The sequence below is a fragment of the Ovis canadensis genome, chromosome 5, assembly GCF_042477335.2.
Source record: "Ovis canadensis isolate MfBH-ARS-UI-01 breed Bighorn chromosome 5, ARS-UI_OviCan_v2, whole genome shotgun sequence".
Taxonomy (NCBI): domain Eukaryota; kingdom Metazoa; phylum Chordata; class Mammalia; order Artiodactyla; family Bovidae; genus Ovis; species Ovis canadensis.
Window position 1 is genome coordinate 54,129,417 of NC_091249.1, and position 17,213 is coordinate 54,146,629.

General features: G+C 37.9%; 1 protein-coding gene across 2 annotated transcripts; it reads left to right on the forward strand.

Annotated features, from left to right (window-relative positions):
* The first annotated feature begins 327 nt into the window (after positions 1 to 327).
* Positions 328 to 15,501, forward strand: TRIM58 (tripartite motif containing 58). 2 transcript variants are annotated; one of them, XM_069589615.1, is made up of 6 exons: positions 328 to 858; positions 5,551 to 5,646; positions 7,462 to 7,692; positions 9,797 to 9,819; positions 9,898 to 10,016; positions 14,584 to 15,501. In XM_069589615.1, exons 1-6 carry the CDS (start codon positions 436 to 438, stop codon positions 15,171 to 15,173), a joined length of 1,482 nt encoding a protein of 493 aa, XP_069445716.1. In that variant the 5' UTR covers positions 328 to 435; the 3' UTR covers positions 15,174 to 15,501. The 2 variants fall into 2 exon arrangements, with proteins under 2 accessions (XP_069445716.1, XP_069445717.1); XM_069589616.1 differs by having other exon boundaries at positions 9,916 to 10,016.
* Positions 15,502 to 17,213: the final 1,712 nt, after the last annotated feature.

Here is a 17,213-nt window from a genome sequence, read left to right on the forward strand (position 1 = left end):
AGTAGAAAAAATAAATTTTGACAAAAAAACTTTAACAAATCAATATGTCATAAAAAGATAATAAGGTCATGGGGCAGTTTAGAAAATAATTGAAGGAAGGAGCTTAGCGATTCTTGAAATTTACTGACAGTGAAAAGATGTACAGGCTCCAATAAGCTACACTGCGAGGGATTCTGTTAGAAATGATCAGTTTCCTAGGAAGCTAGGATTGCTAGAATGTTAATGTTATCCTTGTGGTTGACTGTGTCTGAGTTGCAAGTTTTCGCTGGGCGTGGCTCATTTGGGCGCTAGCCAGTGGATACAGCCCATCTCGTGTCTGCTTCTCCTGAGGCTGTGGGGTTCCTCCCTTCTGTGTCAGAACACCAGGAGAGATAGTGCAGGCAGCTGGGGAAGACAGCTCTGCTATCGGCGGGGCCAGGCAAGGCCCAGCCGGCCATGGCCTCGGGGTCCCCTGGGGAGCGGCTCTGCGAGGAGGCCCGGTGCCCAGTGTGCCTGGATTTCCTGCAGAATCCCGTCAGTGTGGATTGTGGCCACAGTTTCTGCCTCAGATGCATCTCCGAGTTCTGCGAGAAGTCCGACAGCGCACAGGGCGGCATCTATGCCTGTCCGCAGTGTCGGGGTCCCTTCAGGCTGGAAAGCTTCCGGCCCAACAGGCAGCTGGCCAGCCTGGTGGACAGTGTGCGGCAGCTGGGCCTGGGCGCGGAGCCTTCGGGGGCACGCTTGTGTGTGAGGCATGGCGAGGAGCTGACCCGTTTCTGCGAGGAGGACCAGGAAGTGCTGTGCTGGGTCTGTGACACCACTCCAGAGCACAGGAGCCACCACACAACATTGCTTCAGGAGGCCGCCAGGTGCTACCAGGTGAGAGGTGTTACCATGTAATGTGGAGAGCTGTGACTCCTGATCTGGAAATGCCGGTCTGTAATGGAAGACACTGACTGGGTCAGAAGTGTTAAAAATCCCTTGCCAGAGACAGAGCCAAAAGATACCCCCTGATCTGAATGAGCAAGCACCCTCCTGGCTCACATTCACCTTGGGATCTGTAAGCCTTTGCTCCATGGAAATCCCATCGTTTGGGACTCCTAATCAGGAGCTCAAACATACTGTTATTTAGACTGCTCTTCTCTGCCATGAAACTCTCTCTGGTCATTTCATTCCATGCTGGTCTTAATTTTCCTGATATAGGTAATCTGAGTTTCACAACTAGAGCTCCCTGGTATAGGAGGCTATGTTGTCCAATTGCCTCTTAGTTACAAGTGCACAACTGTTATCGGAAACACTTCCTAACAACTATCATTTGTATAATATTTTGCTTTTGCATAATATTTATATTAATTAATGCTACTGTTGTTTAGTCACTAGGTTGTGTCCAGCTCTTTGCAACCCCATGAACTATAGCTGGCCAGGCTTCTCTGTCCATGGGACTTCCCAGGCAAGAATACTGGAGTAGGTTACCATTTCCTTCACCAGGGAATCTTCTCAAACCAGGGATCAAACCCAAGTCTTGTGCTTAGCAGGAGGATTCTGTACCACTGGGTCACTTAGGAAGCCCATGTTAATTAATATTGTCATCAAAACAATCTTAATTTTTTTCAGTTTTATTTTACATTGGAATATAGTTAATTTACAGTGTTGTGTTCATTTCAGGTATACAGCAAAGTGATTCAGTTATACACATACATGTATCCATTCTTTTTAAAAATCTTTTCCCATATAGGTTACTTCAAAATATTGAGTTTTCAGTGCCATACAATAGGTCCTTGTTGATAATGTTTTATATATAGTTGATAATTTATTTTATATGTATATATATAGTAGTGTATATATCAGTTCAGTTCAGTCGCTCAGTGGTGTCCGACTCTTTGCGACCCCATGAATCGCAGCACGCCAGGCCTCCCTGTCCATCACTATCTCCCGGAGTTCACTCAAACTCATGTCCATCAAGTCGGTGATGCCATCCAGCCATCTCATCCTCTGTTGTCCCCTTTTCCTCCTGGCCCCATTCCCTGCCAGCATCAAAGTCTTTTCCAACTCTTCGCATGAAGTGGCCATAGTACTGGAGTTTCAGCTTTAGCATCATTCCTTCCAAAGAACACCCGGGACTGATCTCCTTCAGAATGGACTGGTTGGATCTCCTTGCCATCCAAGGGACTCTCAAGAGTCTTCTCCAACACCACAGTTCAAAAGCATCAATTCTTCTGCGTTCAGCTTTCTTCACAGTCCAAATCTCGCATCCATACATGACCACTGGAAAAACCATAGCCTTAACTAGATGGACCTTTGTTGGCAAAGTAATGTCTCTGCTTTTCAATAGTGTATATATGTTAATCCTAAACTCTTAATTTATTCCTCCCCCTCACCTTTTCCTTTTGATAATTTTAAGTTTGTGTTTGAAGTCTGTGAGTCTATTTCTGTTTTTTTTTCTTTTTTTAATATAAATTTATTTATTTTAATTGGAGGCTAATTACTTTACAATATTGTATTGGTTTTGCCATACATCAACATGAATCCGCCATGGGTGTACACGTGTTTGTAAATACTTTCATTTGTATCATTTTTTTTTAGATTACACACGTAAGCAATGTATGTGGATATGTGTGTGCTAAGTCGCTTCAGTCATGTCTTACTCTTTGTGACCCTATGGACTGTAGTCGGCCAGGCTTTTCTGTCGATTGGATTCTCTAGGCAAGAATACTGGATTGCCATGGGTTGCCATGCCCTCCTCCAGGGGATTTTCCCAACCCAGGGATTAAACTTGTCTTTCTTACGTCTTCTACATGGCAGGCAAATTCTTTACTGCTGACCACCAGGGAAGCTGGTGATGTTATATGTTATATAAGCTGGTGATGTTATATAAGTGATGTTATATGACATTTATTTTCTCAGTATGACTTAGTTTACTTAGTATGATAATCTTTAGGTCCATCCATGTTGCTGTAAATGACTTTGTTTCATTCTTTTTAAGCCAGAGTAATTTTCCATAGTGGGCTCCCCTGGTGGCTCAGTGGTAAAGAACCCACCTTCCAATGCATGAGAAGCAGGCTTCATCCCTGGGTTGGAAAGATACCCTGGAGAAGGAAATGGCAACCCACTCCAGTATTCTTGCCTGGGTAATTTCCCAGACAGAGGAGCCTGGAACTCTACACTCCACTGGGTCACAAAAGAGTCTCAACAACATCAACAACAAAAATATTCATATATGTATATATATACACACATATATATATATATGCCACATTTTTATCCTTTCGTCTGTCAATGGCCATTTAGGCTGTGTCCGTGTCTTGAAAGAAAGTGAAAGTGAAGTCGCTTAGTCATGTCTGACTCTTTGCGATCCTATGGACTATAGCCTACCAGGCTCCTCTGTCCATGGGCTTTTCCAGGCAAGAATATGCGAGTGGGTTGCCATTTTCTTCTCCAGGAGATCTTCCCGACCCAGGGATTGAACCCGGGTCTCCTGAATCGTAGGCAGACCCTTTACTGTCTGAGACACCAGTGAAGTCCATGTCTTTGCTACTCTAAATACTGCGGCAATAAATATAAGGGTGCATAAAACCACCTTAATGTTTGAATGTTTGCTATGAATGGTGTCTGGATGGGCACAAGGTTCTGATCCCCTTTAAAGTTGCCAATACATGTTACTCTGCAGTAGGAATCCAGTGGTTAAGCTGACAGATTCCTCTGTATTTAATACCTATTTCTGGACTTATGATATGAGTATCCTCAGTGAAGAGGTGACTAATATTGGAGTATCTGGCTCACAAAAGTGGCATCCATGAAACTCTGAAGAAGATTCTTCCTACTGGTGCTCATCAAAAGTTTTTGGACATATTCAGAACACATTTAAATTCCCAATATCTGGAACAGCTGCTCGCACAAAGAGAGTTAAAGTCATCTTTAATCTACTGACCTTACCTGAAGTACTATCACAATGAAAATAAAATGAAGATATTAACTTTATAAAATAATAATAATTTAATAAATGATTAATAATATAGAGCCTATAATAATTTTGTATATTTATATCATACATTTTAACTTAGAATAATTAATAATGTAATTATTATTATTATTTTAACTTTGTTTTAAATCAACGTTGTGATTTTTTTTTTCCCCTCAAGTACCCTCTGGACCTACCTAAAAATATCTCTTAGGTTGTCTTTTGCAAAATTCAGGTGCTAACTATTTCTTAACTAGACTTCTAGAGTATATTCCTGCCTTTTTTCTTTAATCCAGAGGGTACCATACAGTGCATGGATAATGTCATATTCTAAGGAAGTTTTCTCTATTTCAGCAGTCCTTCAACTAAGTACCAAATAAATATCTTTCAAACTCCTTAGCCTATCAATCAGTTTTAGGACCGTTTAAGTGCTCTTACGGGCTTCCCTGGTGGCTCAGATGGTAAAGTGTCTGCCTACAATGCACTATAACTCTTGTCTTAACCATTAATTTTTAGATTCAGCAAAACTAGCCTAATCACTGTTGTCCCCAAACGTGACACAACTTTCAACCTCTTTGCTTTTGCTTACAATTATTTTTGTCTGTTAAGTGTCAGAGTGTTCTAGTCCTTCCAGATTCTAAAAACAATTGCCATTTTCTTCATCTTATTAAATGCCTCGTTGGTGTCTACTGCTATTTTATGTGTTCTACCTTAGAATGTTATCATTAAAAAAAGAGAGAGGAAAAAAAAAAGACTGGTGTGTGGGACTTGTTGAATGACTGTGGAAAGAATTTAATTTTTTGTTTGTTTTTATTTTTTCCTGAGAGTTATTGAATGACTTTGGGAAGACTTTTAAAATGTGTATATGTGTCTATCTTTGCGTATGTTCTCTGTAAATAAAATATATGTACTTACCTCTAGCAGGAGTCCTGGGGTTGAAAAGAGATTTAGTTTTCCTTAAATTATTTTTCTATCCCTTGTGAGATTTATGACTTTCTGTATTTCTTTTTCATATAATAAATACTAACTTACAAGATTTCTTCTGTAAAAGAAGAAATACGCTTCTGGTTATAAAGTAATGAATAAATTTAAGAAGTTGAAATACATACATAAAAGGAATCGCATCACCTTTTCAGCCAAGCATAGGAGATGAGATTTTGTTTATTGAGTATATTTTCATTGGTCTCTGCCTAATTTTTATATATTTATTACAAGAACTTTTATTTTTAAAAATTGGTGTCAGGTTCCATAAAATATGCTTATTTTAATTTTCTTAATAATTGTATTTCTTGCCATTAAAAATTCTGCAGCACCTTGTTTTAATTCTATCCAGTGAATAAAATAATTTTTTCCTCACTGTCCTATTCTGATTACTTACTGTTTTGCTATTTGTAATGCAATGAACATACTTTTTAGATACATCTTTTATTATATCTGGCATTAACATTTAAAACATATCTATGTTTAACAATCATTAATACTAATGAGGTCGAACATTTTTGTGTGCTTTCTACTGCCTGTTATAGCTGATCTTTGTATTTCTTCCTGTGCTTGGTCAACTTAAGTACTGAATGAGAGTATCCTTAATGGCTGTGGCGTATCTTCCCAAACAGATAAAGCTCCAGGTGGCACAGGAGCTTGTGAGGAAAGAGCTGGAGGAAGCCTCAACTCAGGAGGCCAATGTGGGGAAGAAAACTGTTATTTGGAAGGTAAGAGAATACTGGGGCTTCAGGTGGCTAACCTATCTGAAGGATCCTTATTTAGACCATTAAGTCATTCTTCCACCATCTTCCCTATTCTGGCACTTTTGTTCCGTTTTCCTGGGTACTCAAGAAAAACCGATCTCAGCATCACCCTGGACCATCTCATCCCCTCAGATTATATTTGCACAATTGTGTTCTTTCTAATCTCTGTAATACTATCCCCAATCTAAATTATAAAAAAAGACTTTACTCATCTTGATCTTACCAACTCACTTGATCTTATTCACTGAGCTTCACTCACTGCATCACGTAGAACAGAGTTGTACTCTCACTATTAGTTTAAAAAATGTGTATTTGTTGGATGAATGAAATTTTTACTATTTCACAGCATATGTATATATATATATACATACATATATATATATATATATGAAATACAGGCTCATAGTCATCATCTTACATATAAAAATAATCTGAATTTTTTTCAGTCGATATATTGATATAAATATATATCTTTTTTCAGTCAATATGTTGATATATTTCTGCCATCATCAGCTCTTTTTTCCTTTACCTATTTATACATACACACACAAACAGACACACACACATACACAGAGTGATTCTGAACCTGGACCAATGTTGCCTTCCAAGAGATATTTTGCAATATCAGTAGATATTTTTGGTTGTCACAACTGGGATGCCTTACTAGCATCTCATATGTAAAGGCAAGAAATGCTACTAAATATCCTATAATACAAAGAACAGTCCCCACCCCCACCCCCCAAAAAAAAATCACAACAAAAAATCACCTGGTCAAATATCAACAGGATCAATACTGAGAAATTGTATATAGAAATGACATAGGTGTTTATATTTTTATATTATGTATTACAATATATATAGACTCTATTTCCAAATACTTCTCTGTCTTTCTCCAAGGAACCCTTTTTCTCTGATTATTCTCTATAATTTTGTAATTCTTTCTTTCTTTTCTTGAAAATTTTGACTTGTATTTATCCTCTGGCAGATATTTTCATGAGGGTTTTTGCTATATTTTTCTCTGTGATGTCTTAATTTTCCCATAGTTATGTATATCATATGTAAAGTTAATCAATAGTGACATTTATTAATAGTTTTTAAGTTAGTAATCCAAGTCAATTGTTTTTAATCCTGACCTGACCACAAATTTATGAAATCAGGAACTCTATATCTGAGATCTGGTTTCATGCATGTCTTGAACCCTCCACTGATTATTCTTAAAGTAGAGATGTTTCCAAGAATCTTGTTCTAAGTCAAGTCAACTTGCATAATTTTTACCTTTAAAAATGTATCCATGTGAGCCAAAATACAACAAGCATGGTTTTAATAAACTAAATTCTAAATTCTGTGGAAACCCTTAGTCCTTCTATATTTATAGGTGTAATTATAGTATTTAAAAGGGTGATGTGAGAGAACAATGAATTGCAACTAAACCCCTTTTCACTATGTCATTCCCCATGTGTGTGTGTTTGTTAAGTTGCCTCAGGCATATCTCACCCTTTGCAGCCCTATGGACTGTAGCCCACCAGGCTCCTCTGTCCAAGGAATTTTCCAGGCAAGAATACTGGAGTGGGTTGCCATGCCACTCTCCAGGGCATCTCCCCGACCCAGGGATTGAACCTGGGTCTCTTGCACTGCAGGCAGATGCTTTACCATCTGAGCCGCCAGGGAAGGCCCCCCCACCCCCACCCCCACCCCCACCACGCCCCCCCGTCCATACATGAAGGTAGAGGCCAAATACACAGCCCCAACTGCTGATGATTTGTTGTACTGTCACTCCAGGAAAAAGTGGAAATGCAGAGGCAACGCTTCAGGTCGGAGTTTGAAAAGTATCGTGGCTTCCTGGCCCTGGAGGAGCAACTGCAGCTTAGAAGACTGGAGGAGGAGGAGCGAGCCACGCTGCAGAAGCTGCGGGAAAGCAAGAACCGGCTGATTCAGCAGAGCAGGGCTCTGAAGGAACTGGCAGAGGAGTTGGAGGAGAGGTGCCAGCGACCAGCCCTGGGTCTGCTGGAGGTGAGGCTGGGTGCCTGGGAGAAGACGGATGAGCACACCTGAGACCAAGGGGACAGATGGCAGCTTTCAGCGATAACTCCTTAAGCAGTTTTGCTCTTTAGGACAGGATCACCCTAGAATTTCCTTGGAAAGCTTGTTATTAAAAATCCTCAATCTTAACATCAGAATCTGAAGGGAGCCTAGAGAATCATACATAATAGCTCATACTAAAGACAAAACCTTAAATATTTTCAAAACTAAAATTAATTTAATGATTTACATATAATTAAATAAAAACAGACTATCTATACTATGTTGCCTGGAAAGCATTTTATAAAAACCTCATAGTGGGTCAACAATGATATTGCTGTATTTCAGTCATGGCTAATCCAAAAAGTCTTGTTAACCCATTTTAATGTCAGTCGTCAAATGTATGAGTAATATCTACAATTTTCCACTTTGAAATTGGCATGCTAATTTTCAAGGCAAATATTAATGTTCTAGCCCATAGTGCATGCCCATTCTAGGCATTGTGGGGAAGGATTAATTTGGCTCACTACAGCTTGCCCACAATATACTTGAGATTATAGAGCAGACAGACATAAATGATAATCCTCCTTAAAGGCATTAAATCCCAAGTGAATTGAGAAAGTCATCATTGTTGGTGGATGCTTTTTCTCAAGCTAGAACTCGCTTGCAATAGAAAATTTCTGGGCACGTTTCATTGTGTTTCAATCCCAATGACTCATTTAGGAATGTCTGAAATAAGTAATTTCTATCTTCATACAAGTTCTGTGATTAAATAGCACTGGCCACAGAGTGGGGGGGGGGGGTCATTAAATAAAAGCATTTGCAAAGCTTTTATATTAAATATGTCCCATTTTCTTCAATATATTTATGCATCAGTAAAACATTGTTATTATTGTTTGTATTATTATTACTATGCCTACTTCCTACTAAGCAAACTGTCCCAAAGGAATAAATTTTCAAAATTTTAAACAATAAATAAACACAAGAACTTTGGCATTTTCAACAATATTCATTGTCACATCTTACTGTATCTTAAAATACTGCATATTTGAAATTATCATTTATTAGCACTGAATAAATGTTAAAATGTCTTATAACACAAATCTTCAAGTTTGAAGTGAAGTTGCTCATTTGTGTCTGGCTCTTTGCAACCCTATGGACTGTAGCCTACTATACTCCTCTGTCCATGGGATTTTCCAAGCAAGAGTACTGGAGTGGGTCACCATTTCCTTCTCCAGAGGATCTTCCTGACCCAGGGATTGAACCCAGGTCTCCTGCACTGTAGGCGGACGCTTTACCGTCTGAACCACCAGGGAAGTCCTTAGGGAGACTGTTCCTCAAATAATTTGCTTTGATTTTTATACTCATTTCTCCCTTTCTTCCTCGATACCAGTAAACAACATTTCAACCTTAATGGACCGAAATAAGACCTGTTGTTCTGATGAAATATAAAGCTAATCATTTCCCTGGTTTTATGCCCTGTTAAAATTAATCTGACTGGTGGTCATTTTTTAGAGGGATAGGGGAAATAAAGTGCAGGTGATTTGTTTAATAATCTACTTTGACATAGACTTGCTGAATTTTAATGACTTCTGTGTTTTTCTGCTTAGATAACTTAGACAAAGTATGTTGGTTCAGAGAATAAGGAAGTTAGGATTATCTTACAAGAACACTGAGATTATCATTTTATGTCCATACCTTTCACTATTTCTCAAATAAATTCTTCAGATATTTAGAATCTATTTTTACCTTAATTCTGTTCACAGAAAATAACTCCCCATAAAAACATTCAATTATCAGAATTATCAATTCAGAAAATAGCTAAACCAATAGGTATTATAGGAATTAACCTAAAGTTTGTGTGGTCTGATTTTGTTTTAATAGAGGCAAACTGATTATATTATTTTAAATTCATGAGAAAACTCAATAACAGTCTGTTTTAGATTTTTTAGAGGGAGTCATATCTCTTATAGTTTTACATCAATAAATAATGATTTTCAATAATTCTTAAAGAGATGTTCTTGGTGTGTCCCCAGTCTGTCAAAAGCAGTTCAGAGGTCTAACTCACACCTGCTTGTTTCTCTTTCATTTTCAGGGTGTGGGAGGAGCCTTGAGCCGGTATGTTTACTTTCCGAATCAGAGAATGGTTTGGGAGAGGCTGGGGAGGTTGGTAGATAACTCTAATGAGAACTGCAGGTTTTGTGCTCTTCTCAGAAGTAAGAATGTCACACGCCTGGAACCCGAGTCCATCGCTATGGAGCTGAAGACAATGTGTCGCATTCCTGGCATGAGGGAAATGTTGAGGAAGTTCCAAGGTAGGCTGCATTTTAGACCTTGAGGAATTATGACCTCTGGAATTTGGCTGTTGTTGCAATTTGTTACTGTACCAGTCAGGCTACAGTAACAAACAGAACCCAAAGTTTAGTGGCTAAAATCAGCAAAGTTTTATTTTGAGATCATGTTATTGGTTAATTACTGGATTGTGGAGGCTTTAATTTCACATAATCTCACTCCATGCAGACAGAGCCCCACCTCCTTCCTGTTGCTGATAGGCACAGAACTGAGCAAAGTCATGGTGAATCATGCACCACCCTAAGGGACACATATAGCTTTCCTGAAGATATTATTGATGAAAGTGAGTCACATAGTCATGTCAAACTACAGGGGGGAAGGGAGAGAGCACTAGGCTCAGATTTTTTTTTTAAAGAGTATTGGGATATTTGTGAATAGTCCTGAAGAATATCAGAGTAACTGACATCCATATAAGCTACATTTGGTTAGAATAGTGGGTTAAAAAATGATATTATCTGTGACATAAGCAATATTAGTTCCAATCTATGTCTATTTCCTTTTTTATAAAATGCTAAAAAGTTATATTCTTTGGAGGACAAAATGAAACATATTTGAAAACAGAGAAAAAAATCTTCAATATATGAAAGCATTGCAGTGTATCAGATAATATAAAGTTTGGATTATTTTGTTGTCTGGCAGTTTGATAAATTTCTTAAATTAGATAGTCAATAAAGCCAAAAACATTCAGTTAATTATATTTAAGAGGGAATAACTGTAATGTTATAGTTTGTTGCATCTTAGTATTTTGTTTTTTAAAACAATATAGATTCAATGTTTTTAATTTTTTTATATTCAATTAATGCCAAATAATGAAAATAGACTATGACTTAATAGTGGGTTTATTACTTAGAAGGAAACTGCCGTCTATGGGGTCGCACAGAGTCAGACACGACTGACGCGACTTAGCAGCAGCAGCAGCTTTGTCTCATGATAAGAAAACCCATCTTATCAATCCTGTTCAATGATTAATCCTTGATCTCACAGGCAGATTGATATTCCCTGATAGCTCAGCTGGTAAAGAATCTTCCTACAATGCAGGAGTCCCTGGTTCAATTCCTGGGTTGGGAAGATCTGCTGGAGAAGGGATAGGCTACCCTTTCCAGTATTCTTGGGCTTCCCTTGTGGTTCAGTTGGTGAAGAATCTGCCTGCAATGTGGGAGACGTGGGTTCAGTCCCTGGGTTGGGAAGATCCCCTGGAGAAGGGAAAGGCTACCCACTCCAGTATTCTGGCCTAGAGAATCCCAAAGGGTTAGACATGACGGAGCAACTTTCACTTAACTGTATGAAATGTTGCAAGTTATTACACTCTCATAATCAATGACTTTATATTCACATTTACATTTATTGAATTAATTAGCTGGTCAATTCCACAAATATTGTGTATTTTATGCCAGTTACTCTTCTAAGCGTTAGAATATAAAACTGAACAATAACATCAAAGATGTTACAGATATGGAGCTTCATGTAAATTTTTGCTTAAATTATGGAAAGTATGCGAAATGTGAGAAGATGAAACAGAGTATTGAAAAAATAAATAAATAAGTGTGGCCAGAAGTTCTTGAGTTAGCACATCTAATCTGGAATTTTTGATGATCAAGGAAGACTTCATTCATAGGGGAAAACACAGCAAATATCTGATCTAGAAGAAAGCATTTCAGGAAACAGAAATGAGTTCTAAGACCTGAGCTTAAAATATGGAAGATGCATTCCAGGAGCTATGAGGAAGTCTGTGTGGCTATTGTGGAGTGAGTGACAGGAGAACTGTAGAGGTCAAGCAAAGTCCAGGTAGCTTAGGACCCAACAAGAAGGCCACTATGAGCAGAAGTGAAATAGGGCATCAGTTATAAATGGAGGAATAGCATGATTGGACTAATGTTTCATGAAGATCACTGCGTGGTTTATTGAGAATAAATTACAGAGGGGCAAGGCTTGATGTGGAAAAGCCATTAGGAGCTTTGTAATAACTCAATTAGAGGCTATTTTCTACTGGACTAGGGAAGTCGTACTGGAGGTACAGAGAAATAGGCAAGATCTTGCTATATTGATATTTTGAAAGCAGAACTGGCAAGATCTGCTGTTGGATTAGATATGAGGTGTCAGAAAGGGAGAAAAGTTGTGAATAATTCCAAAGCTAAAATCTCCTGAATTGGCATAATGAAATTATTGTTTACATTGACATGTAAAGCTACAGGCAAGGTAGAAAAAAGGACCTGGGTTTTAGACACATCAATGTTGTGATGGATATTAAATATCCAAATGCTGATATTGGGTAGGCAGATGAATTTACAAATATGGAGTTCCAGGAGAAAAGTCTAGGCTAAAAGTATTTGGAATTAGTAAAACACATGAATGGAATTTAATGAAAGTAATATACCTGCCATCCCAAGAACATATCAAAAGTGATCTAAGAGAGAGGCAGAAGGTCCCAATCATTAGACCATTGGTTTCTCCAATAGCAGTGATGGAGGAAGAGAAGAGAAAACAGCAGAGGAGACCAAGAAGGGGTGATCAGCAGAAAGGGAGTGAAAGAGTGATGACTGGTGTCTTTGGGAGAGAGAAATGTTTTCTAGGACAAAAGGATTCTCAACAGTGTTAAGTGCTATAGAAAAGTCATTTAAGGTGAACTTTAAGGACTGATCATGCATGGGGTGCTGGGAAGAAGGTGCAGTTTGGTTAGGGTATTATTCTATTGGGTGATAGCTTAAGAAATTTTAAGAGTTTAAGAAGAGGTAGGGAGAAGAATTAGAAATAGATGTATTCACAACCTTTTCACAGATTTATTTTCTTGAAGTGGGAATGATATATGAAGACATGACATCTGTTAAATAGGTCTGCCACAACATCATGGAGACCTGCTTTTCAGTTCCTGTTATTCATGGCCTCTAGAGTTTGGAGGTGAAGGCAATAGCACCCGACTCCAGTACTCTTGCCTGGAAAATCCCATGGACAGAGGAGCCTGGAAGGCTGCAGTACACAGGGTTGCTGAGGATTAGACAGGACTGAGCTACTTCACTTTCACTTTTCACTTTCATGCATTGGAGAAGGGAATGGCAACCCAATCCAGTGTTCTTGCCTGGAGAATCCCAGGGACGGGGGAGCCTGGTGGGCTGCTGTGGGTCGTACAGAGTCAGACATGACTGAAGTGACTTAGCAGTAGCAGAGTTTGGGAAAATCATATAATCGCTTGGGCTCATCCTGCTTATCTATAATGTGAGAAAGATAATATCAATCTTGAAGCTGGTTCTATGCTATAGCATAGATGATATACCCACTTAGTTTTGAGAAGAAATAAAAGATAACTAGAAGTGGTTTGAGACAAATAATAATGGGAATCATCATATTAATATTTGTTATATTAAAAATTAAAACATGATTAATTATGAAATTTGTTTTTGCTTTTAAATTAATGAAATCAAATTTACTAGTTTTGAGTGTTGACCAAAAAAAAAAAAAGACATGAATATTTTACATCCTCCTTGCTTCACTGAGGTCATTTCATTAGTAGATGTATTTTTAAATTATATGTACAAATAAAATGTCATATCAATATACTGAGACTTCACAGTATAGTTATTAATAGTAGTTTTCAGTAATTTTCTTTGCTGCATAGCAAATTACCACACACTTAGCTACTTAAAATCACATCCATTTACTTCCATTCTTCGGATCTGATAATCATGAGGGATCAGCTGGTTTCTCTGTTTAAGGTTTTATAAGATTAAAATCAAGGTGTTGATCAGACTGGACATCTCTCAGGGGTCTAGGGAAAGGTCCACTTGCAAGCTTATTCAGTCTGATGATATAAAGCAATTCCTTGCAGTTGGAGGACTGACATCCCCATCTCCTTGTTGATTATCAGTTGGAAGTTCTTCACCTTTCTCCTCCACTGTGGCCCACTCCATCTTCAAAGGCAGCAATGATATATCAAATGCAAATATCCCTGATTTTTCCTTCTACCACCATACCAATAAACAAAGAACTATATCTGATTTTAAAGGGTGGTTATATTAGAACCCACTCATATAATCTCCCGCTTGTCACATAACAGAATCATGAGAAAACCACCTGGGATTGAAGGCCATGAAGTTCCTCTTAGAATTCTTCCTACCATAGTAATATAGCTTTGAAAGTGGTGTGTTTAAGACCAATGTAATTTTTCTATAGGCTTTGGTAAGAAAAAAAAAAATCCCAAGGGAGTTATGAATTTTATTTTAAATGCAGATATTCCAAAGAGTACCCAAGTGCTCTGGATAGAGATAAAAGGAATCTAAGTGGTTATGAACTTGGTTTGTCTTATCATCAATGGTTATGGTTTAATTGGGGCAGTAATTAGTCCTGGATAATGTAGACATAACAGAGGAATATACTCAAACTCAATAAAGCATCTGCAAGATGAAATACTTATTTTTTATCTCCATGAGTTATTAGAGGGAGAGTAAAAATGGTATGACAGTCATCAATATCATGGGTTCTTAAGTTTTCACCAGTCTTTTCTGTTCTTTTACATGTTTCACAAAATTGTTTCTACAGTTGACATAAAATTGGATCCTGCCACCGCACATCCTAGCCTCCTCTTGACTGCTGACCTGCGCAGTGTGCAGGATGGAGAACTGTGGAGGGATGTCCCCAACAACCCTGAGCGATTTGACACATGGCCCTGTATCCTGGGTTTGCAGAACTTCTCATCAGGGAGGCATTACTGGGAAGTCATGGTGGGAGAAAGAGCAGAATGGGGCTTAGGTGTCTGTCAAGACACAGTGTCAAGAAAGGGGGAAATCACACCATCTCCTGAGAATGGGGTCTGGGCCATGTGGCTGCTGAAGGGAAGTGAGTACATGGTCCTTGCCTCTCCATCAGTTCCTCTCCTCCACCTGGAACGGCCTCGCTGCATTGGGATTTTCTTGGACTATGAAGCAGGGGAAATCTCCTTTTACAACATCACAAGTGGGTCTTTTATCTACACGTTCAACCACCTGTTCTCTGGATTTCTTCGACCTTATTTTTTCATCTGTGACACAACGCCTCTTATCTTACCACCTATGACAGAAGTGGAGTTAGAAAATTGGGCATCCAGGGGTCATTTTGACTCTGCCTCTAATATCAGAGATGATTCTTCCTAAGATTGTGTTGCTGAGATACACTTGCTGAGATACACCCCAAGCCTAGCAAAGTCTTCTGCAATAGAATGGAGCATATCGTATATACATATGTGAAGGCTCAACAGATGTCCCTATTTAGGTCAGCTGTTTACTCCTTGTCACTATGGAAATTTTCCCATAGCAACAAAAGGGAAAGTATATGTTATATGTGTTTGTATAAGGATTGTGTAATAATTTTAGAAATGGAGCAGTCTTATCACTGTTTTCCCAAATGGCTCCACATACTTTTTTGATGAGGTTTTCTTCAAACGAATGGACCTTGTATTAAACAAAGATATCTATACATTTATTTTAATGTCTCATTCCTTTTAATATCTCTTCAATCCAAGTCTTCCACATATTAAGAATTAGAAATAGCGATTCTTAAATTGGTTCAAAACAGTCCAATATTGTTCTAACGTCAGATCCCTAATTGTTTCATCTTTTCTTACTGTCTCTCTCCTCTTTTTCTCACTCTGGGCTCTGCCTCTTTCTGTCCCTGTCTCCCTCTCTTTTTTCTTTATTGCTTCTTACTATGTTTTTTTGCTTTATATCTCATCATTTAACCTCCATTTCCTTCTAGATTAACTTATTCAGAACCATCCCTTTATCCATGATTCCTGTGACTATTCAATTCTTCTTTAAATCCTCTTTATTCAGGGGTCAATTTTTGAGAGTGATGCAATTCATTCCTCTGATTATATCACTGAGTCCAATGCCATACCTCTCACAAGGACATTTTCCTTTTTCTTTGGATATATTTTTGATTGAAATATAATTGGTTTATAATATAAACCAATGTTAGTTTCAGGTATTCAGCAGGGATACTTTTTTATTTCTGAGTAGAAATGTCTCAGAATTATGATTCAACTAGTTCTTTGACCTAGTCATTTTCTAGTTGTAAAACTTCAAACAATTATTTCTTTCTCTCTCAGACTCCTTTACTTAGTACAATTTTTATAATGTGGGACAATGATATTGACATTACAATATTTTGGGAAATAATTGAGGTTGTGATTTATAGGATTGCTTTAAATTCAACTTTGCCTCTTAAATACAATATGAAAATGACCATAAAGATGAAATGATAATAATATTTGACTTATTTTTAGTGTATATTGTATATATTCCAAACAAAATTCTTAAAAATTATTGAAAGTTAACTATGCTTCCATCTTCTATATATATATTTGATAAATACTTGCTAACCAAATGCTTAAATGCTAAATGTTGAAATGTTAAATAATTATTAATTAATAGAAACTTTAGATGACATTACCTAACAAGACTTTTTGATTTTTAAGGAGCTTTTCTCTTCCAGAGAAGTTCCTTTGACTAAAATCTTTCACATACTTTACAATAACATTAATGATATAACTTTCTTTCTATATTTTAAACACATTTCAGACATTTTTGTATTTGGAGGAGCATTTATGGATTATAATAATTTTAGCAATGGGGAAATTTCATCAAACTGTATTTCCAGATGGTTTTAGGTATTCTAATGATGGGGACTTATATTAAACAAAGATTTCATATTTGATACATTTATGTTTGATCACAAGCAAACTATTCCTCTGTCTTTTTTAGAAACAGAGGTAATAATAATGTACCTTACATCCCTCTTGTTGATATTTTATACACCATGCACACCCTAGGCCTTTTCCATTCATGATCTAAATAGAAAGCTGGATCTCAGTTCATGCTTTCCCATCATCAGGGCTTAAATGGGGCCTGGAAACTTACGGTAACTCCTGAGTGTTCATGTCACTATAGGGTCAGCATCTATGACAGGCGTTTGTAACAGAGAACAAACACTCAGGACCGTAGAGCCCTTTTTCCAAAAGGATCAAGAGGGACAGGGTCGTTGGTCTAAGATCATGTCACCCCTGGGGGCTCCACCCATTCTCCAGGACAAGGAAGCCTCATGACCTCAGGCCTGCTACTCTCTTCAAGGGATGAAAAGGGAATCTCAAGAATGCCTCCTCCCCAGGAAGCTAACATCCTAGTGTCTACTGTCTC

Excerpts from the sequence above, each read along its gene's own strand:
- TRIM58 (XM_069589615.1), top strand. The coding sequence starts at position 436 with ATGGCCTCGGGGTCCCCTGGGGAGCGGCTCTGCGAGGAGGCCCGGTGC. Across the intron at positions 5,647-7,461 it reads AGAAAACTGTTATTTGGAAG|GAAAAAGTGGAAATGCAGAG; the intron begins GTAAGAGAATAC and ends CTGTCACTCCAG. Across the intron at positions 10,017-14,583 it reads AATGTTGAGGAAGTTCCAAG|TTGACATAAAATTGGATCCT; the intron begins GTAGGCTGCATT and ends TTGTTTCTACAG.